At 41.9% G+C, this 22,498-nt stretch overlaps 2 protein-coding genes across 4 annotated transcripts in view; one reads left to right on the top strand and one right to left on the bottom strand.

Annotated features, from left to right (window-relative positions):
• Positions 1 to 7,699, bottom strand: rwdd (RWD domain containing 4). Its single transcript, XM_069193016.1, has 7 exons — positions 7,423 to 7,699; positions 6,252 to 6,332; positions 6,001 to 6,110; positions 5,438 to 5,588; positions 4,112 to 4,229; positions 2,472 to 2,886; positions 1 to 1,739 (listed from the first exon to the last, which is right to left on the bottom strand). Exons 1-6 carry the CDS (start codon positions 7,444 to 7,446, stop codon positions 2,810 to 2,812), a joined length of 561 nt encoding a protein of 186 aa, XP_069049117.1. The 5' UTR covers positions 7,447 to 7,699; the 3' UTR covers positions 1 to 1,739; positions 2,472 to 2,809.
• Positions 7,611 to 22,498, top strand: part of trappc11 (trafficking protein particle complex subunit 11) — a 23,163-nt gene continuing 8,275 nt past the window's right edge. Inside the window, exons 1-19 of one of the 3 annotated variants that reach the window (XM_069193012.1) lie at positions 7,611 to 7,682; positions 9,072 to 9,298; positions 10,959 to 11,128; positions 11,335 to 11,405; positions 12,115 to 12,229; positions 13,230 to 13,329; positions 13,596 to 13,669; positions 14,328 to 14,424; positions 14,567 to 14,700; positions 16,094 to 16,241; positions 16,897 to 16,990; positions 17,732 to 17,811; positions 18,445 to 18,523; positions 18,632 to 18,686; positions 19,046 to 19,191; positions 19,574 to 19,635; positions 19,939 to 20,071; positions 21,097 to 21,227; positions 21,718 to 21,873. In XM_069193012.1, the coding sequence (XP_069049113.1) occupies positions 9,095 to 9,298; positions 10,959 to 11,128; positions 11,335 to 11,405; positions 12,115 to 12,229; positions 13,230 to 13,329; positions 13,596 to 13,669; positions 14,328 to 14,424; positions 14,567 to 14,700; positions 16,094 to 16,241; positions 16,897 to 16,990; positions 17,732 to 17,811; positions 18,445 to 18,523; positions 18,632 to 18,686; positions 19,046 to 19,191; positions 19,574 to 19,635; positions 19,939 to 20,071; positions 21,097 to 21,227; positions 21,718 to 21,873 (2,049 nt within the window). In that variant the 5' untranslated portion in view covers positions 7,611 to 7,682; positions 9,072 to 9,094. Of the gene's footprint in view, positions 7,683 to 8,106; positions 8,259 to 9,071; positions 9,299 to 10,958; positions 11,129 to 11,334; positions 11,406 to 12,114; positions 12,230 to 13,229; positions 13,330 to 13,595; positions 13,670 to 14,327; positions 14,425 to 14,566; positions 14,701 to 16,093; positions 16,242 to 16,896; positions 16,991 to 17,731; positions 17,812 to 18,444; positions 18,524 to 18,631; positions 18,687 to 19,045; positions 19,192 to 19,573; positions 19,636 to 19,938; positions 20,072 to 21,096; positions 21,228 to 21,717; positions 21,874 to 22,498 lie in introns of those variants that run through there. The other 2 variants (XM_069193004.1, XM_069193009.1) reach the window with 2 other exon arrangements.

The following is a 22,498-nucleotide window of genomic DNA, read 5'->3' on the forward strand; positions in this document are numbered from 1 at the left end:
TACTGATAAATAACGTTTATTTATTTTTTTTAAAAAAGAAGTTGTTTTAAAAGATGAATATCTTGTGAAAAAGACAGGCCTCAAAAGTCAGCAGAGCCTCCACAAGCATCCCCCCTTAGATATGCCTCATGAACGTTTCCCCCCACTTCACACTGAATCACAGCATTAGAGGGTTTTGGGTGTAGATTTTGTTTACATTTTTTTCAATCCATTTGCCATTAAAAAAAAGTGGTTGCAGTTGCCACATTGCTAGGCCACATATGCGGGTTGAGGTACCGTCCTCCCCATGACGACACACCTGCAGAACATCTTCACGAGGATTGTGCCTCAGCGCTCTATGGCCCTGGATTGAAGTCTGGCCCCGGGTTCCACCACTGTGGAACTGTGTGTGGAGCGTGCAAGCACCCACTGTGGCCACAATGGTTTTCACTAGAGGGGCTCTGGTTTCCTTCCACAGCCCCAAGACAGGCCCGGCCTTTGTTAGATTAGGTTAAGTGGCATCTTTAATGGTTGCACGTCCATTGTCCTGTGAAGCCCTGTACCCACTGTCTGCTGGATGGGCTCCAGCTCACTGCCAACCCAGTCCTGGAGTAAGCTGTTACTGAAAACAGACGGCTTCTGCTTTACATTATGTTAAGCTAAGATAAGATCACTTTATTAGCCATACGCGATTTCTTGCATTAGGAATTTGTCTTTTCGCAGACCCCAGCTTGCTCTCCATGAGACACACAGATGGGGAGAGAGAAGCCATTTTTATAGCACCCCTGGAGCCCTTAAGAGCCTTGCTGAGGGGCCCAACGTAGTAGGATTCCTCTGCCGGCCGTGGGATTTGAACCGGCAACCTTCCAGCCACAGGCGCAGACCCTTAGCCACAGTGCCAAAAAATTTGCAAAAAGTCTAGGTCATCTTGTGATCTGTCCTTTGTGCAGCTTGCATTTAGATATGAAAACTCCGCGAACAAAAACGTTCCAATTGGGCTGATGGAACAGTAAATGTCTTCTGTTACGATTTGTGGATCGCAACCAAAACCTGCCTCAGCTACACAGCAAGCCGTGTGTAAGAAGACAGATGAATGGTGGTCTCTACTAGTCCGTGCCAAAGATTGGACTTTTACCAGCGCCCTGACCACCGTGTTTTCACTCCGAGGTAACGGCGCAGACAGGCTCTAGAGAAACGTACTGCGTTAACCTCAGTGCAGGGGGGGTTGCTGTTTCTACAAGTTTTCCTACTGGTGTCTCTCTTCACCAACAGAGCGATTCAATTACGGACCTAACTGGATTAACCTAACGCCTGTGTACAGGTCTTTAGGTGCTGGAGATACAGAGTGACCAGTTCCTCCAGGACTGGAGCTGAGCAAAATGTTTAATGTACACTGAACTGAAATAAATACTTCAACCTGTACCTAATTGCAGGAAATATCAGGAAACAAGTTACTGAGCACTAACAACGAGGTGTCATTTTATGTTGCTTTACAAAGACAAACACCACTCTTCTAGGAGTGCTCCATCCATCTAAAGTCCATGAAACCTGTCTTATTCTTTAAAAAAAACTCCTTTCAAAATGTTTTCTAATTCTGATAGACTCTCAGGTCCGCGAGGATTCTGGCTCCTGTCGAGCAGCATGGTGTCGCGCAGGTCTGTGAGGTCGTGTGTTTTCATTGCACTTGATTTTAAAACCCCTGGACATCCAGTTCGCCAGAGCAGCTGCTAGTCTTCCTCCTTACCACCTGTTTTGCTAAGCTTGAAAGAAAAAAGAACAGGTTTAGGGGAATTTACGTCTTTCAGTGAAGACAACATCAAGCACAAGTACACAGGTTTACCAGGACTATTCCATCTTAGTTCATATTTAACCTGGCTCTTAATTTATAGATATAAATTTATACAAGTTATTAATCTTAAATAATAGGTCCTTCTCAATTCATGCGCCATTCATTTGCATGTTTTTGGTTTGATGCATCTCAAGAATATACACCACTTGTTAATGTAGAACAGATGAGCTATCACAGTTTGGTGTGGCCAGAAACAGGCATCTTCACAGAGCACTCAAGTGTCTGTGGGCACCGCTTAAAAATCTTATACTATGAATGTTGTACTGTTCATCAAAGCTTTACTTTACTAAAGAACACTTAAGTAAAGCCCAAACAGATACCTATGCCTATCTTTTTTTGCTTTGCATGTCTTTAAAATATAACGGCGCTCATTTCCAGCGGTCTGTGCCTCTCCAGCCCGAGAGGAAAACGCTCTTGACTGACTTCAAACAACGGCATTCCCATAGAAAGAGCTCGGCACTGAAACACATCACCACTTCTCACCAATAGATACCGTCTGTCATAAGTGAAGTTTATACTTATAGCCGTGTGCTCTACAAGAACAGCAAACCCTGGTAAAACTTTGAGGAGACCCAAAATGAAGTTAAAGACAAAATGAAGCGAACGGTAAAAATAGGCATTTTTTCAAAAAATGAACACTTACATGCTTCATGGAGGTATTGTCATGATTTACAAATTCGGTCAAGGTTGGTTGAGAGGAAAGAAAGTGAAACAACGACATAGTTACTGAAACAGCCCTGCCAAGAATTTCACAGCCTAGTTATGCAACAGCAGGCAAGACTAAATAATTAGTATTTTACAACTTCTTTTAATATGTTGAACATTGTACTAACTACATGAATTCTAACATGTATTCTATTAACTGATTCTATTCCTTAAATATATACTATATATATATTCTCTTGCAAAAGAAAAGTTTGCTCAAGAACACACTGCCCATCACACCCGGGCATAACCTCTTTACCCTGAAATTAAAACACTTCACATGAAGAAAGAACACTGCTGTACCTTGATTACATCCACCCAGTTCCAGCCTCGTGGAAGTTCACCCCTGTTATCTGTTAACAAAAGACGAATAAGTCAGCATTGTGATGGTCTGTCAGTAGTGATGAGATAAGAGAGCCACCTGGGAAGATAATATAATTTCTTGTTTTTTGTATTTTTGCAAACTATGCAGTCCAGTGTCTTGAAGTTAGCTTTGCGCTCAAATATATAAAGATGCCGCCTGTCCTTGGTCAGTAAGATAAGGGGCATGTATTTGGTAAGCTGGCTGCACGCCCAGAACATGAAAAGAACTAACTGTTGTCCAGTCTGCAAATAGATATAATTAATTGGCATGTGTTGCTGTCTTATCATTTGTTTAGAATGTGTCATAGTAACTCTTTTTGTTTTAAGGTAAAAAGGATCATCTTCAGCTACTTATTTTTTTTAAGTCTGGTGGTTGCAAGCCGGACTTCCATATGCATATGAAATAAAGAGACTTCTGCTTCACAGACACCTGGACTTCGTCATTTGCATGACACAACAGTAGTCAGCAGACCAGTTAGCGCACAAATGGAAAAAAATAGTAATAGTAACACCAAATTAGAAAAATCTCATTTTTTAATAAAACAAAAATGAAATAACATGTCCGTAAGGATCTGTAATCCTATGTAGGTTTAATTCAATTGTCCGAGACATTAACATCTTCAAGCACTACGGCATTGTAGAATCAGTAAAGGAGCTTTTTTTGTGCACTTAAGACACAGCACATACAAGTCCTTGTTGCAATCTGTACCAAGGGAAGAATTTCAAAAATGCCAACAGAAATTTTAAATGTAAGTTAAGTTCTCTTGACTTTTGCATATGAATGGCAGGATTGTACTTCCATCCAAATCCTCAGTGATTACAAATTTGTCACTGGTAAAAATTACAAGGCTTAAGAAGACTTAGCATTGTACCAAACCAAGAGAGAAACGCTGTCCCCTGATTGGTCAGTCCTGGAGAGGACCAGTGCTCTCATCTTGAAATAAATAAAGATCACGCATGTCTTTCGGGAAAGTAACTGTCATCTGCTAATTCGTACACCACACCTTCACAGCAGGGAAGTGTTGCAGGAACTAGTTTAAGACAGACACTTTCCAAATGAAAAAAAACACTCAAAATATTTCTCTTATACACAAATGAGCCATTGTGCAAATTCTGGGCAGTCTGAGGCTGCAGCCACCTTTTAACACAGCACTACTTTGAACAAATCTGTGTAAACTAAGTGCCGATGAAGAGAACTGCTGTGCGATTTCCCACCTGTTCTCCCCGTTAGCTTCCGCTTCTGAGCTTTTGTTAACTGTTCTTTCTTCTCTCTTTTCTTGTTCGAAGAGCTCAGGTTGGTGGCCAGGGAATTTTCCGTGTTGGAGGTCAGGGTCTGGAAATACCAAATCAATGAGCGTTTAGAAAAAAAAGAATCATTCTCCGAGGTACCACACCTTCTTTGCAGGATGTTTCCAAATGCAGTATTTTAAGCAGTAATTTATGGGAGAGCCAACCTAAGCACTGCTGGTTTAAATTGATCAAACACTGAATGGATCTATTTATTGGGTTTGAAAACGTGTGGAAGGAGGTTGAATTTTGACTTATTTCGGATCTCTCTGCCCACCGTTCATTCAAAGGAGTGACTTAAGATCATATCATGACTTTGACTTCTTAAAGTCCCAAAAAACAAATGAATTACCTCCAATATTTTGCTAGTAATGTTACAGCACAAAAACTGTTATCATCACAATCTCAGTGACTAAGCGGAGTATTTATACCTCACAGAACAAACTCTATCACTCTTAAAAACATAAGACACATGGCAAACAATACATCTGACTGGTCACTAACCAATTTGAAAGTGTGCTATTAAAAATGTAAGCAAGGACACAAAGCAATGCTGGTGGCGTAGAGCAGGAAACGCCTCTTTAGTGTAGGGAGACTAACACTTAACCTCCTCCTGGGATCACTTTTAAAAGATGGCATAACAAAAAACATCTTAAGTTTGGTAAGCTTTTCAGAAATAAAAACTTGGAATTTCTAAAAGAGTGTATTAGAATGTAATACAAATGTGAAAAAAAACAAGAAAAGAGATAAATACCATTTGCATCTAGGGAAAGGATACACCTAGCAGGCAAGGCAAATCTTTCTTTCTAGTGTTTCCAAATTAACACAGAATTCCACTCTAAAAATGGGTCATTAATAATGGCAGACAGCACAGATTGCTTAAGAAAAAGTCAATTTTTAAGGTGTGGAGGGAAAACTCCTCCCTTTAAGGGTCTTCATTCCTGTATAAGTGCAGTACACTTTCAGTCATACAATCAGTACCAATTGTAAATAAATTTATTTAAAAGACAAAACTTGAGAAGACGGGTTCATGAAGAACAGACAGGCCCAGATGTGCTAAGACCTGTCACATTGCAAACACTGCAATTTGTGTTTGTGTTGAGACCATTTGCAAAGTAGCTATTGTGTTCTACTGTATGTAGTAAAATAAAATAATAGCTGTGGCACATTTATATCTACAACATCTTCACAAATTAAGCAGTGACACTGTTCCGGAATAAAGAATAAACAGGTGCCAAGAACAGGATAACATACCACTGCATTGATCACAGGCTGATGGTTCTCCATAAGCAAATCTTGATTTTCTTTGGCCCATTCAAACAGCGTGTACATCATGGCAGTTCCCAGATTTGCTTCAACCTGCTCTTCTAGTTGGGCAATAATACTTTTCTTCACTTCTGGGGAACTTAAAAAAGGAAAATCAGAATCTGAACAGACAGTATCAGTATACATATTCACAGATTTACTGTAGCACCAAAACAGACACTTAAAGTGAGCATCTTATACATTTCTCTTTGCACAGTGTCAGTACTGATCCTAGGACTGTGTCTTCTAGACAAAGTGCAACTACTGTTCTCTTCCAGCTGCCACCCTATTCTGATGGCTTTAAGGCTGAAAAGATCATTTGTTTTTGCAAATGCATCACTCAATTTTAAAAGCATACCTTTCACTACGTATTTAATGGCCACGCTAGGAGGACACTTTTTTTTCTTAGGATCTTCTGGCAGTAACTGATTCCCTTACAAAAGCAGTATGAGCCCTTTACCAGTGAACTGGATTTGAAGAAGTTATCTTTTAATTCCATAGGCCATACTCACATTCTGTTGTTGAAAAAGGCATCCAGCGATATATTGGGGGCAATTTCTGGATATGTTTCAGGCCAGGAGATCTCTAGTAGGAAAGCTTTAGGATCTTCATGATCTCCTATCTGTAAAAGCATTCGGGTCAGGCAGTTTATAATTAAATTCCCATGCCCACACATTGGCTGAAACTAGCCACTTACATCTCTACACATGTGGAACTTATAAACAAAAAAAAAACAACAACAAAGAAAATAATAGTAACTCACCCTGTACTGAAAAGAAACAGGACTCAATTCTTTAAAACACTCATCTCCTTCATAAATGGAACGTAAAGCCTCCAGCTCCATCTATAACGAGACACACAAAGGGCAGCGTCGTGTTAGTTCACACATCTGCATGGCACAAAAAAGCACACGCTCACTCAAACAACTGACACTTCCCAGCAGAGGCCAGACTCCTTCAGGAACCAAAAGAACTGACCTGAATTCAGCAGTGCAGGCCTTATTGTAGCACCACAAATACAGTCTTGACTTAACCCAAGAACATGCTTTGTTCAGACAACTCTCCAAAATATTATATTAGCACAAAATGTCAAGGTAAATACTGTTTGATCATGGGCTGACTTTTTCCTTTAAAAGTGGCTTTTCCATACATAAAACTTGTTAATATCTCAATCGTTAAGGGACCCAATAGCTTGTAATACTAAATACTAGCTACAGTACGTGCTTGCATCCTGACAAAATCATATCACTCCTGCGGGTTTTCCTACTTGACTACATCACTGTGCCTGTCCATTATTCATTGTTGTCGCCACTAGTCAAAGAAAAGTTTATATTTATATAACACTTGTTTTGTATTGAGGCCAGGCATACATTTCAATTTTTCAAGCACCCTGTTACTGGCATGAATGTATCAAGCAACTACTTGTTGAACTTCGGAAGATATAAAACATTTTCTACATTTACTGTAAAACAGCTAGGATGTTTTCTTTCCAAATCCCCCAAACAGTTTAAATGTCGTTGCTGTTTGAACCTGTTTTAGTAACGCATCTTCACTAAGCAGCCAATCTGAAGCTGCAGGTCTGTGTTCACGTCTGAAGCCAGAGGGTGATAACAATTTCACTTCTTCTGCAGATAGATGTCAGTGACGAATACGGGTTATTTTCTGGGTCCAACGTAACCGACACGCCTGTCGTTAAGTAGTCTGAATGCAAGTTAAATAATTCATCGTGAGTGAAAACAATTTAAACCCTAAACAACAGGGTTAACGGGTGATTAAAGAACCGGACAGAGGCGCGGTAGACGATTGAGCTGGGAACAAGCTGAAATACATTTCGGCTCACTACATCGCATTAATTACAGTTACGAAATACAGTACTAAACTAAACTCCCCACGCCTATGCATGTGCGCCGTCACACAGACACCCCTCCATCTTACCTCCTGATCTTCATTGGCGGTCATGTTTTGCCTTATCCCCGTAAGCACAAAGTGTAAATACAGTAAATACCGTCTACGCCTGAACACTACAACAGCGCAAGCAAGACTACCATGATCTCACACACGTCAGGAGAGCTGCCTATAGCGTCTCTGCCTCCCTCGGCAGTCTGCATGCTCCGTCAACTTTCACCCCTGACCTCCGACACCCGACCTCTGACCCTCGCCCGCCGCGTCGCTCCTCGCGCACACTTCAGGAGCTGGTACTTTGCGAATGACTCAGTAACCTGGACGTGATCTAAATAACACATCGCGCTTTAGCGTAACAAATGCGGATATACGGCCTGAACAGTTAAAGTAAAAGCCCATCTTCGCTTCTAAGCTATGTTACATCCCAAGCTATGTTAATGATAACCTGACGCTTTCTAATACCCGTATTCCTTAATAACAGCTGCTGCTCCCATTGTCATTATTAGCTATGGTATTTGGACATGTATGTGTAAAGGGAACGAAACAATTTTTGCCATTAGGGCTATAGACCATTACGGTATTTAATCTTTAAACCCTAGGCCACGCCTTTTTTTTACGACAATAACAGTTACGTGACGATAATTCGGCATCCACTTACGGCCCCTTTCGTCGCCGTTGGTAACTGGTGTCGGTCGCGGCCCATCTCCAGGCTGTGGCTCTCTGATTGGTCCTTAGCGCTGTCAATCAACGCGTTTGGCGTTTCAGTTTCCTGGGTCGAGCAGCTGTGGACGGTGTTGTTGAGAGATGAGGTGACGGAGTCCGTCAGTACCAGCACGGTGAAAGAAGGGTTCGTGAAGTTGGCAGTGAAGGTGACAGTACCTGTGGACGCTTTGATGCACATTATTGAAATGCCCCGCAGACGAAGCGATCGTAGTACTTAAGGATTCGGGAGGGTTGAAAATGAAACTTGATTCTGCCTGTTCTGTGAGATCTGGTTTGATACAAAGCGGATCTTAATACAGCATAGCACTCTGCAAACCTTGCCGCCCTGTTTTTCGTTATAATTCTGGGGTTCGGAGAGTCGCAGGAAGCAGATATGATGACAACACTATTTTTTTCCCCCCCAAATGAATTATTTACAAAGATGACAGCTGTTTGACGTTGCCTCCTCGAAACCTCGGAGCCCCTGTTCGATCCTGGATTGGGGTTGTCTCTGTGTGTAGAGTGTGCGTGTTCTCCCTCCCAGTGATAGCCGATGCCTTAATCCATCATTTTACTTTGTTCAGGCTTTGGGTCTGCTTGTTTCTAACCTAGTCCCGAGTTGCAGAAGTACTCTTCTGTCAGGTGTTTTGTGTACCAGCATCCTCAGCTGACAGAACTATTTTGAACGGTCTGTCTCTTTAGCTTCCTCACCCTGTTTCCGGCTGAACGGCGTTTTTGCCAAACCTTCAGCTTGCCGCTGTGTGGGGGGCTCAGGGGGCACCACATACTGGTCTGGACGTCAGTCCATCACCAGGGAAAATACCTTCTCTCCCCAGTAAAGTGCATTCAGAACAAACTAACTCCACACAGAACACCCCCTGGCATCCAGACTCGAGCCCAGGAGCCGAGAGCTGTAGATACCTGCAGGGCTAACCCTCTGCCTGGAAGTCTGCTTGGAGTGACGGATGTTTCTTCTTCAGCTCCTGCTCCTGGCCTAGGGAAGATGAGTGCCCCACAATGGGATCTGCCGCCAGAGCTGTGCTGCCGCCCTATGGCCTTTGTGGCCCTGACGGGACTGGACGTGGTGTACAACGCTGTCCACAGGGCGATCTGGGATGCTTTCTGTGCCAACAGAAGGGCTGACCGAGTTCCCATTTCTTTTAAAGTACTGCCTGGGGACCATGAGTACCCAAAATGCAGGACCAAGGTAAGATTTGCTTTTAAAATACCAGCTGTGGCTTTGTTTTCTTCATGTTGTTTTCTCATTATTCCTGGGATAAGGAGCAGCCTAGACACCTACCTAGCCAGCACCAAGAGAGTCAGCTTGTGCACATCCACATCAGGACAGATTTCTTTTATTTGTGTTTGGAGTATTTTTTGTTTGGAACGAGAAAACTGAAGGAGTGTCTGCCTAGGGGTAAGAATGTTGAAAACAATGTGCTTGTTATCATCGCTACATGATTTGTTTATTTCTGAAATGTTCACTTAAACCCCCAGTCAGAATTTACAGTTTAATTGGCCTGTCTTTTTTAGCACAGCAGAAACTAACAAGTAAGAGCAGGAACGCTGAGATGAACTGTAGCCGACTTATTAAATTTCACAGTCCCAGCAGAAGGAATAGAAGGAATTCTAATGTCATTTGTTTCTCAACACAGTGCGCTGATTGTAGGAGGTGTTTTGGTTATGTAGCCATATTGCCCAGATCTGAGTGCGGTTCAAGCAGTCACATGGTTTCTTTCTGGTTGTCTAGCTGGGCTTGTAGTGTCAGTCACCTGTTCTTGTGTTGTTTGGGCAGTGCTGAGGGCTATCTTCATTAAGACTGTGATGAGATCCTTTTTTTACCGTTTAAATGTCGATTTACAAAAGAAGATAGTTTGACTATTTAATTTGTGCTATGAAAAGGTGAGAAACTATCAACAGCTTTGTTGTAAGGCTTTAGTCTCCAAGTAGACATGTCCTGGTAAACAGATTTTGTAATAAAACTATGGCTCACTGGATTAATTCTCAGTTAAACACAGTTATTGAGTTGCACTATAAGAAAGAGAGAAGCTTGTAGTGTCTCTTTTGCAAAGCAAAAAAAAAATCAATGCCCTGTTCTTTGCTGCTTATCAAAAATGCTTTACTTTGGACTGTCAGGTGAGACTTTGCCTTGCCAAAACAACAAATAGAGGGTTCACCACTGAGAGTGTAAAAAAAAATCAAAATAGCAAGGTCTGCTTTTAGTTTTTGGTTCCAAATGAAGGGTTTATACATAAAGTCCATGACTAATCAGAGGAAATGCTATCTACTTTAACATGAGGTCTCTGTGTTTTGGGAATGTTTTCAGCTAGCATGCTGCTTTTTTCTATACTCTGTTTTAACTAGTGTAAATGGAGCTCATGCAATAGCCCTGATGTTAATTGGTGTTGCTGTCCCTTTATCTCGTGCGTCAGGTTAGCAACCAAGTAGTAAACTACAGCTCTGACAAAGTACAATCAAAAATGCTGTTCCATCCACTGTGGCAATGTTTCATCCAAAAATTGAACCTTTTTTATTTTTCAGTGTTTTCTCTTGTTTTAAACGTGGTGTTCTGTGCGACATGCTTGATCGTTTTGAGGAGACGCAATGTGGTACATGGACACCATAGTGCATGTAGTCTTTTCGTTTCTGAAAACGACATGGAACACACTGCCAGGCTTGGAGGTGCTTAGTCAGAGCCTGCAGAAGAAGGTCATTTCTGTCAATGAGTATGTTTACAGTGTGCATCCATGTTCTGTAACCTCCATGGATCAGACAATTCCCGTATTGCAGTTGTTTGGCTGTTTTTAAAGCCTCCTCACAGTTTTTATTTAGCTAGTTTGTATTCCTCCATAACTTTGTGATTTCAGAGGACCTCCTACGAGTGGTACATTCCCAAGGGAATCCTCAAAACTGGCTGGATGAACAAGCACTTGAATCTGGTGCCTGCTCTGGTCGTGGTGTTCTATGAGCTGGACTGGGATGAGGTTCAGTGGAAGGAGAAGCAGTCAGAGTGCGCGACCAGGGTGGAAATTGTGAGGTACGTACACCGACATTGAGAGACTTAAAATAAAAAAAAAGAATAACATCTCTCCAGTCTGGCATCTAGTATGTAGTTTTTTTTTGTCTGGTTTCTGTGTGTGAAGATGGAATTTAGTAGTGCAGTTTACTAATGACATTTTAAAACAAATGTTTTTGACACAGTCTCTCACTCTTGTCACATTTCTAATTGTCATTGTTTTTTAGGACTAGTTTACAAGGAAGGAACACAAAGGTGGCAGTTGTTTTAATTCAGAAGAAAACACCTCTTCCCCCAGGTAATCGCAGTGTCTTTTGGTTTCCTTGTTTGTTTGTTTTTTAATTTTGATACACATATTTTAAAGGTGTTTTTGACAGGTTGCAAGCTGTGTTGAATTAAGGTATCGCTTATAGGTGAACTACAATCTGGTGAAATAAACAGATCTGGGAGAGAAACAAGATCATCTGGTGTGAGAAAGAACAGCAGTTTCATTTGGATTGGCTACAGATGGCATCATCATTTTCTTTGTGAAATGTTTTAATCAAATGCCAGCTTTTTTTTGTGTAAGTGCCTACCATTGATAATATTTTAGGTACATTAATGATATATGTGCTCATCAAAAACAGTTTCACCTGTTTGTTCGATTAAAAGCGTAATTGTGTTTTAGGGTGAAAGGAGAGATGTGATTCCAAAACAATGACAATTATTTGCACTTACTGTACTTTTTCATTTTTGTCATCTGTTTTTTCTTAATCCCTTCTTGCTTTGACATTTCTGCATCCCCCATACCGGGAAGTTTTTATTTCTATAATCTATGTGGGTTACACCTGTTATTTTCCCTGAAGGGGTGGGTTTTGTGGTAATAGAGATGCCGTCGTCTGCAGAGGGAAGGCAAGGAGTGATAAGTGAAGTCTAGAGGACCTGGCTATTGTTGGAGAGATTCTCCTTGACTAGTCTTTCAGCCCAGGCATCCATTCTGGATTGTCTCCCTGTGTTGGCGTCTGTAGGAGAAGACTTGATCGCTTCGGAGAGAGCCGCAGCTCTGTGCAACGCCTGTGACCTTTCAGGAAAATCCCTCTTTGTGCTTCCGCACACCGATCACCTGGTGGGATACATTATCAGGTGAGAAAGCTGTAACTTGAAATCTCTTCAGCCTTTGATGTGAGCACAGTAAATATCTACATTATTATTTCATCCTAACATCAGCCAATCGCAGATAACACGCCTCCGCATTTGTCATTTCGCTATTTGTCTCTGAAGGCTTTCGTTTTGCTTGTAATTTGTGAGGAGCAGGTGGGTTAGAGCCTTAATCTTATCTATGAGACGCCCTTTTCACTGGTGGACCTACGTTGAGCTGATGGCCAGCTGCGATACATGATGTGTAGGGTCGCAGGAGAGAAACAGTCCTTCACTAGAGCACCAGTTTACATCTTGTGCAAAACTGCACTGCGAAACACAAAATACATTGCCGGTGACAATGTGTTTTGTACTCTTGCTTGCTTTATTTTTGGTGGCACGGCCCCTTTTCAGCCCATTGTTATTCATTTTAACATCTGAACCTTCGAACTGTCCCCTTTTCGTTCGGAATTCTCAAGATTCCAGCGTTTCTTGAATGCCTGAATCTGTCCAAATAAAATGGAGGTGGAAAATAGGAGGCACTTCTTTTCCCAAAGGCGTGTGGAAGTCTGCAACAAGCAACTCAGCCATGTATTTGAAGCTGATACTTTGGCATCCTTTAAGAAACAGTTGGTTGAGATCCTTGGACCAATGAACTACTAACTCCCAAAGCCTGATGGGCTGAATGGCCCCTCTCATTTGTCATCAACCTTTCCTTTTTTATCCTAAGTTGTAATGCTACCAGATTCCTCCTCCTCTTGTTTCTCTTGTCCGTTGACTAAAGTAAGGCAGCGATGGAAGTTGGTAACACTGTCACCTGACCTGCTTACTAATGATCCAGCAATGGATCGGTTTTTAACACTGCAGTTGCACCAGTTGGGTTTAGCTCAGCTCAACAGTTCAGCCGGTGGACAATTGCCCAGTACTGTGCGGAGCGCTCAGAGCTTGGTGGCACTGGTGGAAGGCATTGAATGTGGCTTACTGCTGGTGGCTTGTGTCTCTGCAGGTTGGAGAACGCCTTCTATGAGCACGCTCAGACCTATTACTACACAGAAATAAGGAGGGTGAAATCTCATAAAGAATTTCTGAACAAAACAACCCATCAGGTGAGCTACATGAATGGGTGGTTTATTTTGTTACAGGTCAGAAATTGCAAGTCAGTAATGAGGTATGATGTGCTCTTGAAAACAAAAGTTTGAATTTGGTTTTATTTCATATGCAGATGTTAGTAAACTGCATTCTTCTAGTCTTGTTTTTTTTGTTTCAACTAATTATAATAACATTATTGATGTTCAAGATGCTCTTTTCTTTATGTAATTATTAAATCAGTTTAAATAAGTGTTATAAGTGATTTAACCCTCATTTGTTGCAGCTTTTGTTTGTGAGACATCAGTTTAAGACAGCGTTCTTCAGTGAATTGAAGCAGGACACACAAAATGCTCTGAAGTAAGGCTCTCTTTATTGAGATTCTAGCTATTTACTACAAAATAGGATTGTTAAAGGCCTGGCAAAGTTGCTGTTTATGTTAATTTGTGAGAAATACATTGTGCCACACCTCAAACTTTAATTCACGTTAAGAAGAACTTTTGTTTATATTTCTGAAAAACATGTAGTGCAGAAAAGAAGTGTATTACATAATAAAATATGTTTCTGATTGAGAAATAGAGATTTTTTAAGTGAAAGACACCTTTGCTGCCTTTTTAAAAACACCATTTTTAAGTAGTTTCTGATTCTTTATCCTATTGCGATGTGAATCAAAGTAAGAGTAAGAAAATACGACTAATAATGAATAATGTTCTTGCTCAGCGATGGCCAACTCTGGGCCTGAAGAGCCACAGTTCATCTGTCTCTGCATGTCCAACGATTTCTCCCTTTAAACTGTTTAGAGGTTAACTGTAGTGAAAATGCCGATATCATGTAGTTCTCGCAGACCACAGTTAACCATTGCTGACTGAATTGGTGAGCTTCTAAATTGATCGAGACTCATACGTGTCCCATGTTTTATCTGTATTGATGATTTAAGGGTGACTGGATGGTGCAAGACTAGAACTGGCCACCCTGCGTCCGCTGTCTGACCATATCTTCTCTGCTGTGTATGAAATAGGTATTACAGGACTGCTTACAACCTCGTGCACGAGCTGAGAGCCCACGAGACCAACATGCTGGAGATCAAGACCATGGCCGGATTTATCAACTACAAGGTGCATGAAAAGAGAAGAAATCGGTTAATGGTGTTACCTTGTACTGCCTCTGAAAGAGGCTGCGTCTTCATTTTGGGCTAAAATACACACATTTTGTTTTCATAAGGACCGGTTCTGATCTCTTCTGGTTCTGCTTTGACAGATATGCCGGCTGTGTTTCCAGCACAATACACCCCTGGATGCCATTGCGCAGTTCAGGAAGCACATCGACCTGTGTAAGAAGAAGATAGGCAGCGCCGAGCTGGCCTTCGAGCACGCTGCCTGGATGTCCAAACAGTAAGGCTTTTCCTCAGTGTGGAAGCGCTGCAGAGCGACCCAGAAGTGAAATGAATGCCAGTGCTCTGCTTAATAAAAATACCTCCCCGTGTGCTCAGGGAACCCAGGAGACATTCGAGTTTCCTTCCAGTTGGCGCAGTTGCACCTTGAAAAAAAGAAAGTTACAGGCAGTGAAAATGCTATTATTTTGTTTCCTGCTTCAGGATTCCACTGTACAGCAAGTAACTAATGTACCATCCCTTGAACTGGAATAACTGGCTTAATGCATGGTTTTCTTTTTTGTCGATTGACCTATTCACCACCTACTTTGTGTTATTCCTCATTGAAAATTACATTTTCAAAAAAATTCAGAACTTAAAAATACATTTGTTGTTCTGCTCAGAACTATTGCACAGCTTTCCTCTGTTTTACAACATGGGTGTATAACTTTATGATCAACTTTAATCCTGCATAGCTCAGTTTCATGTCTCGACATTTTCTCATGCATCTGATGTGGAAGTACAATGTATATTCATAGACACTAAACACCTGGTAAAGGATAGATCAGTCTGTGGATGAGTGATGCATTATATCTAGTGAAAAGTGAGAGGGAATTTTCACCCCAGTGCACTTTAAAATGCAGGTAACACAACAACTGTAGTGCAATAGGAAGGTGCGGAAGTAACAGTGAATATGACAGAACTACAGAATATACAGGTAAAATATATCTCACATATTGAGGGTGACAAAATGATTAGCGTTCTTTATGTATCCATTTAACATTTAGAATAATTGAATGTGTTATGTAAAACATCCCTAACCACCATTTTACACCATCTGATGAACGTTAAAATTATAGGACTTGGATGGTAAGCTAAAACTACGGATTGGAGGTTTTGATGATGTAGAAAAGATGAAGGCAAAATCAATTTAAAAATTTTGAAAAGGATTTAAAAAAGTAATTATCCTTATCCCCTCTTGACCACTATTATTTAAGCTTTTTTCTTGCTGCTTTGTACAACGAATCAACCACTGAATTTTTATAAAACCACAGTGTGGCTGGTAGGCAGGATCAGATAGGTGTTACTCTGCCCTATCAGACAGGGCGGAGGGGTGGCACTGTGGCTCAGGATCTGCGCCTGTGGCTGGAAGGTTGCTGGTGTGTATCCCGCGGCCGGTAGAGGAATCCTACTCCGTTGGGCCCCTGCGCAAGGCCCTTAACCCCAGCTGCTCCAGGGGTGCCATATAAATGGCCGACCCTTTGCTCTGACCCCCAGCTTCTCTCCCTGTCTGTGTGTGCTCATGGAGAGCAAGCTGGGGTCTGCAAAAAGACAAAATTCCTCATACAAAAAATTGTATATGGCCAATAAAGTGATTATTGCGCTCGTTTCAGCTGTTGATTTGGCTCTTTTAGGTTTCAGTCCTTCGGCGACCTATTTGATGAAGCTATTAAGCTGGGTTTGACAGCCATCCAGACTCAAAACCCGGGGTTTTACTACCAGCAGGCAGCCTGCTACGCACAGGAGCGCAAACAGCTGGCCAGCCAGCTCTGCCCTCAGGAGGTATGTGGCCCACGTTCCCCCAGCCTGTGCGAGATACCAGAGCCTAGACAAGGTCAGTCATTGTAACTCGAATCTGCTGTAGCAATACAAAAAGCTGAGACAGCGATATCAAGTGCCAGGGCCAAGCTTTGCCCAAACGATTGCATAGCATCTCACATCTGACTTTCGGGAAATTAGAAACCTTGTATTTCAGTTATATTACGGATGCGTTTCACATCTCATCAGTACGGATTCATTCAGTAAGACTAGGCACTGAAATGTAACAATTAAAATGAGCTGCTGCTCAGATCGGTGCAGAGCCCGGAGGCATCACATATAAGCATTAAGAAAACCAGTCTCCCTAAACGCTGATTTACAGCTGCAGCTTTGCACACTTGATAACATGAAGTACAGTAATATGAAGTTGTGATGTAATTGCTTGCCAAAGAGCACTTGTTGACTTTGATTACAGAGAAGATGTGGCCATCCCAGTCCTGCAGGTCAATGATCTATACTTTGCAACAAAAATTCCTGCTCTTGAGTTTAAAATGTAGTTGTTCTCAACAAAGGTTGTTCCCAGATATTACAAATTATTTTAACGGTGACACATGTAGCCCTGGCTCTCCAGGACTAAAGATACCACCTTTGTTATAGTCTGAGATTCCGATGTTTTTAGGGTTCTGCAAATTCCACCGGCCCTGATCCGCTAGAGACTCCCACTGGAACTCTCGATTTCTACGGACAGAGACCCTGGAGACAGGGACACCAAAGTGAGTGAAGGTTTAAGGATGTGTAAGATTTCACTGCAAAGCTGTTTATCATTGTTGAACAATATGTAAGAAAACACAGTTAGCTTAGTTAAAGCCTGACCAGTGATTAAATAATTAATGTTTTCTAAAAAAAACATAAAAAGGTACTTAGAACTCTATAAAATGGACCAGTACAGTGGCTTTAGCTGCATTAGAATAAAATATCTTTTATCTCCCATGTTCCACTAGGTGTCGCCTTAATTGAGGAAATTAATTATTCATCTCAGGGCCATTTTAAGTTTTCAAGCTAAAAGACAGCTCTTGGTGTTTTGTGGCTCCGGACTGTTTTCCGTGTAGTGTCACTAACCTTGTGTGACCTGGATTCCCCAAGCAGTATCACAGACCTGGCAGAGTAGGCTATGGTTGGGAATAGTCATCTAGTGCTCACTTCCCTAAGAGAGGGAACCTGCCATTGCAGGCATTCAGTACTGTCAGTGAGAGACACCACACTCCTCCCATTGGGTACTGCAGAGCTCCCAGCCTGTCACATGAAGAAGGGCTGACAGATAGCCTAGTCTTGACACAATTGGCATTTCTATACTTCTATAATAAAACAGCAGATTCCTCTGTTTTTAAAAGCGTATGCCTCTAAATTAACATATATCTATGAAGAAAAGGAATTAGAAGGAAAATGTCTAGAGACTTCTGTTTCTGGCATAGTCCCATTTTTTTTTTTTTACATTTTAAACCTTACATTTGCAGGTATTGATCCCCCGGATCCTGAGAAGGAAAAAGTAGGAATCCTGGCTCTCCAGAGGCGAGAGAGAGGAGTTCTTCACTCGGTTAGTATATTTCTAAAACCAGAGCAATGTGCGGTATTTAAGCAGCAAGTCAAATGCACCTTGAGTCATCTGTTTTTTATCTTGGGGTAATGCAGATGGCAGTATCGGACTGATGCAGTCACAGGCACAGGTATTACCTCCTGCCATCTCCAGCAGTGATAGGAGTGTAATAGTCTGTTAAACACATCTTATTTGCCATGAGTATCTCCCTGACATTTACTGAAGTACTCATTCTAACAAGTGATACCGAAGATGTCTAATGAATTAACTGGTGTGAAACATATGCTGTGATTCCATCCTTCTCTTAAATTTGCAGACATGTCTAAAATTGAGACGTGTAGCTATAGATATTTGACGCCAAAGGTATTAATCACTTCAAGAGGCCATCCCAAATGAACATTATTTTGCACAACTGCATAATCTCCAGGTATAAAACGTACCGCCAGACTGGAGGAAGAGTTTGATGACTCAGTGCTTTGTCACTAGAAGCAGGAGTCAGCTCACAGTGCCCTTCAACTTTGGCTTTTTTTCATGAAAAGTATCAGATATTTTTGTCCGTCTCTTCCACTGGTTGAAAACCCAAAGGCATGTTGGCCCACTGTGCCTTTGTGATTTCCTGCTGATGTGTTTCAGGAACTCATCATTGCTCTCTTAAGCAATGCTGTGGCTCAGTTCAAGAAGTACAAGTGCCCAAGGATGAAGAGCCACCTGAGTAAGTTTATCACCTTGTGAAAAATCTTGTACAAAATACGGTACAGCTTTTTTTTTTCCCCTTTGTAAAAAATGGACAAATGCTTTATCATTTATAAATGTTTTGCAGTGGTGCAGATGGGTGAACAATATTACCATGCAAAGGACTACACTAAAGCCTTAAAGTAAGTGGCTTTTTGTCTCTGGGTAGCAGACTTTACCGAATTGGTCAGGGAGAACCCTCACGATTTGCTACTCATAGTTACAGAGTGGGAATTCTGGCCATTGCTTTCACTTTCTGCATGTGTTTTTTTTTTTCTTCTGGCTAACGCTGTTGTCCAGAGCATCTTGCATTTTACAGACGCGCGTTTTAATCAAAGCTCAAAGGGGGCCACAGTGGCACCCCCCCGCCTGGCATCCTAGCGCACCGCCTTCCAGTTAGCATCATGCTCTGCTGCTGTCCGCACTCGGCTGTGAGCGGGCGCGTGGCTTGTTCGTGTTGTGTTGACGGCGGCGGTGTGACCGCATGACTCTCGCCCCGCAGGCTGCTGGACTACGTGACGTGTGACTACCGCATGGAGCGCTGGTGGACCCTGCTCACCTCCATCCTCTCCACGGCGCTCAGGTGCTCCTACCTGATGGGCCAGGTGAAGGACTACGTCACGTACGCGCTGGAGCTCATCGGCAGGGGTATCCTTCCCAGCAGGCCGAGCGGGAGCGCAGGCTTCCCCTGCAGTCGCCACGCGGGCCGATCACTTTCTATTGATTACAGGACACGCCAAACACTGGCTTCACTTCAGCCAGAAGCGCAAGGCAGAGGTTATCCTTCGTCCCATCACACGAGAAACGGGTGGGACAGGTCCGAGCTCTCATGCAGCTCTACCATGTGTTTCTATAAAGGATATTCTAAAGGATGTCTGTAAAGAATTAAAAAAGTAATTACTGGTTACCATTCTTGTTCTTTTTACTGGCAGTATCAAGGGCTTATTATGGCTTAATGCAGCTTGAATGGGTGGAAAGTTGGGGAGTGTTTCTTGTGTTCGCATTTTTGCAGCCTTAATTCAAGCTCCAGCTTCCACTCTGCGAGACGATCAGAAGTCCAGGATTGAGAAGAATTTAATCAAAGTGTTGATGGTGAGCTTGGTAGTTCGGCCGTTCGTTTTTTAAGAGAAGCCTGCAGGCTCGGATTCGGTGAGAATCTCGATGAGAAAATTCCACATGGGCGGTCTCATGGTAGCGTTCCACTTGCCTCTGCAAATGCCTGAAAATCTGCCTCTGTAATTGTCAGAAATGCCAGAATTTTTCTTTTTCATCCGTCTGTAGATAATACGGACCAGAGACACTTATGTGCTTTTCATGTTTGTGTAGTCCGATTTAAAACGTATCTTATTCAGTCCGAAGTTGGCTCCACATTTGCCCTGCTTTCTTTCTGCCCAGAACGAAGTCCCTGAGGCCGAGCCGGACTGCGACCAGGCGGCAGCGAGAGCTGCACACGACCTGTGGGCTGCCCGCGTCTCGCTTGCCGGCAGCAATGAATTGGCTATCGAAGTGCAGGACTACGTTCCTTTCGGTAATTCACTTGGTCACAGTTTAATCTTTGTATAGGCGCTTTCAAGAAATCATCCTCCACTATGTGCAGGTAAACGTTTTCTCTGTCAAACAGGCCTGTCCCACAATTCAGTTCTTTACGAGTCTATATGCTATACTGTGAAAATACAGCTTTGCAAGCAGCCTGTCACATACAGTGTTAAGTGTGTTCCGTGTTAAAGCAGGAGGACATTGAAGTTGTATTATTCATTATACATTATATATTATACTTATTATGTATTATACTCAGCTGTAGTATTCAACTTGACTGCAAGGGGAGCATCATTTACTTTCAAGAGGCAGCATGGTGTCATAGGAGGAGTTTTTCCTCACTGCTCCCTGGTCCATGAACTGATTCTAACACCATATCTCGGAGTCCGAGGAATTTGCATTCCGTCTCTTGTTTGCTTGAGTTTATGCCAGGCTCTCCGGCTCTTCCCAGCCATGGTGGTTAGGCTGACTGGCTGTTTTAAGCCCTCCTGATAAGAAAAAGAGCTACTGTGAGCGGGGAGACTTTGAAGCCCCTCTTTCCCACAAAGCAGTTGTAGGATATGGGACAACAAAGAAACCTTTAAAAAGCATAAAAGCGTCTTTCCCCCAAGCTCATTAGACTTTGCTATAGGAGCATTTGAGCAGCAGAAAAGCACGTTATTTTAATTCGGTACAAAAGTGGTTGGTTGGTTATTATTTTTCTGTGCTGGCAAATGTGATTATAAAAACAAAATTTGATTGTGACAAATTTACCCTTACTGTAACTGAACCTTGTTCGGAAGGGCTTGACACTAAGGGAAACAGCCAAACATACAGCTGTGCAAAATGTTCTCTCTTTGAGTTTTTTGCTTGTATTCTCTTTAAACGACAATAAATATATCAGACCTATTGTATTTATGTAATCTGAATAATATGATGATTCATATATTTATATAATATATGAATATTATGAGATTCCCATTATGAATTTGTCACAGCATGGCTGAAATATATCTGGTCTTTTCGTCCTAATTACAGTGCAGTGCAAAGCCAAGTTCCTGTCTCCCAGCTTCCATGTGGATGTTCCTGTTCAGCTTCATGTTTACCTGAAGGCAGACTGCCCTCACCCAATCAGATTCTCCAAGCTCTGTGTCAGCTTAAGTAATAAGGTGATTTGGTTTCTTAGTCTCTTTCGTTTGATCTAACAACTGTCTTCTGCCTGAGCAGAAATATTGCTCCTAAAGGATAATTGCTCCTGATAAACTAGAAAAGAATTTCAGTTAATATTTTATATTAGCTTTAAGCTAATGTTAACCATGTGTGTTCCTGCATTAGTGACAGATTTTCCAGTGGTGCTTTCTGTTGCTTCCTCTGGTGGAAAGGGGAATTTATTCAGATGGGATGACTTTGACAAATATTTTTATCTGTGTCCCCCACTGCAAGTCAAATAATTTCAAATGAGATCTCTTTTCACTTCCCAAACCCCATTTCCCAGTATGAGAGATTTACGTAATTGACTCTGAAGAATGCTTTCAGAAGGATCAGATGTGTTTATCTCCATAATGTTACGTTTAACTGGTTATCATTACTTCTGCATCTGATTTAGCCATCCCTGAAAGAATCAAAATGAGTTCATAAACGGATCCTTTCTGCTTTCAGGAATACAGCCAGTATTGTGTCATCGAGGAATCCTGCCAGTCAAATGACATCCTTGAACCCTCCACTCAGGAGAACATGTGTCTGGTCCCTGGGAAGATGAGAAAATATTCCTTCAAATTTGTGGCCAGGACTGAAGATGTGGGGAAGAAGATCGAGGTAACCGCTTCCCACCACATCTAAGAATCTTGAAAGCAAGGTCTGATTCTTCTGTATCGGCTGTTATGGCAAATATATAGTCTGGATTTATCTAAGGGTGATAAAGAGCAGTGGCGTGACCTCATCTCTCATTGCTTGTGATGAGGTTGTTCATAATCGCTGGTCTCTTTCTCTTTCATCATGATCGTCATCCCATTATCTATGAGTTAAGATTTATAAATATCAGTGTGTAACACTTTTCTCAAGTCACCCTGGGCCCAGAGATTTTATTGCAAAATTACTGATTTATTGGGCTGATGCTTTTTCCCCAAAGAGACTTACATTTGCACTCATTTCCAATTTTTACAGCTGGTTATTCTACTAGAGCAGGTCAGGTCACGTCTTGCTCAAGGGTACAACAGCAGAGCTCACAGTGGATTTGAACCACTGCTCCAAACTGCTTTTTCTAAGCATTGTTTTGTAATATGACGGTAAATAGCCTTTTAAATCAATTCTATTCACAGCAATAATCAGTGGTTTGTAAGTGCCTTTCCTGGTTGTTGCACTAGAGAAACATACTGTATGTCCTTTTTATGTTTTTATTTCAGGTGTATTTTGCAGTTTATTTCCATTAATGCATAGCTGT

This window comes from Lepisosteus oculatus, chromosome 1 (genome assembly GCF_040954835.1).
Source record: "Lepisosteus oculatus isolate fLepOcu1 chromosome 1, fLepOcu1.hap2, whole genome shotgun sequence".
Lineage (NCBI taxonomy): Eukaryota > Metazoa > Chordata > Actinopteri > Semionotiformes > Lepisosteidae > Lepisosteus > Lepisosteus oculatus.

Coding starts and splice junctions, on each gene's coding strand:
- rwdd (XM_069193016.1), bottom strand. CDS start 7,446: ATGACCGCCAATGAAGATCAGGAG. Junction 6,333..7,422: donor CCGCCAATGAAGATCAGGAG/GTAAGATGGAGG, acceptor GTCTCGTTATAG/ATGGAGCTGGAGGCTTTACG. Junction 2,887..4,111: donor GAAGCTAACGGGGAGAACAG/GTGGGAAATCGC, acceptor TTTTGTTAACAG/ATAACAGGGGTGAACTTCCA.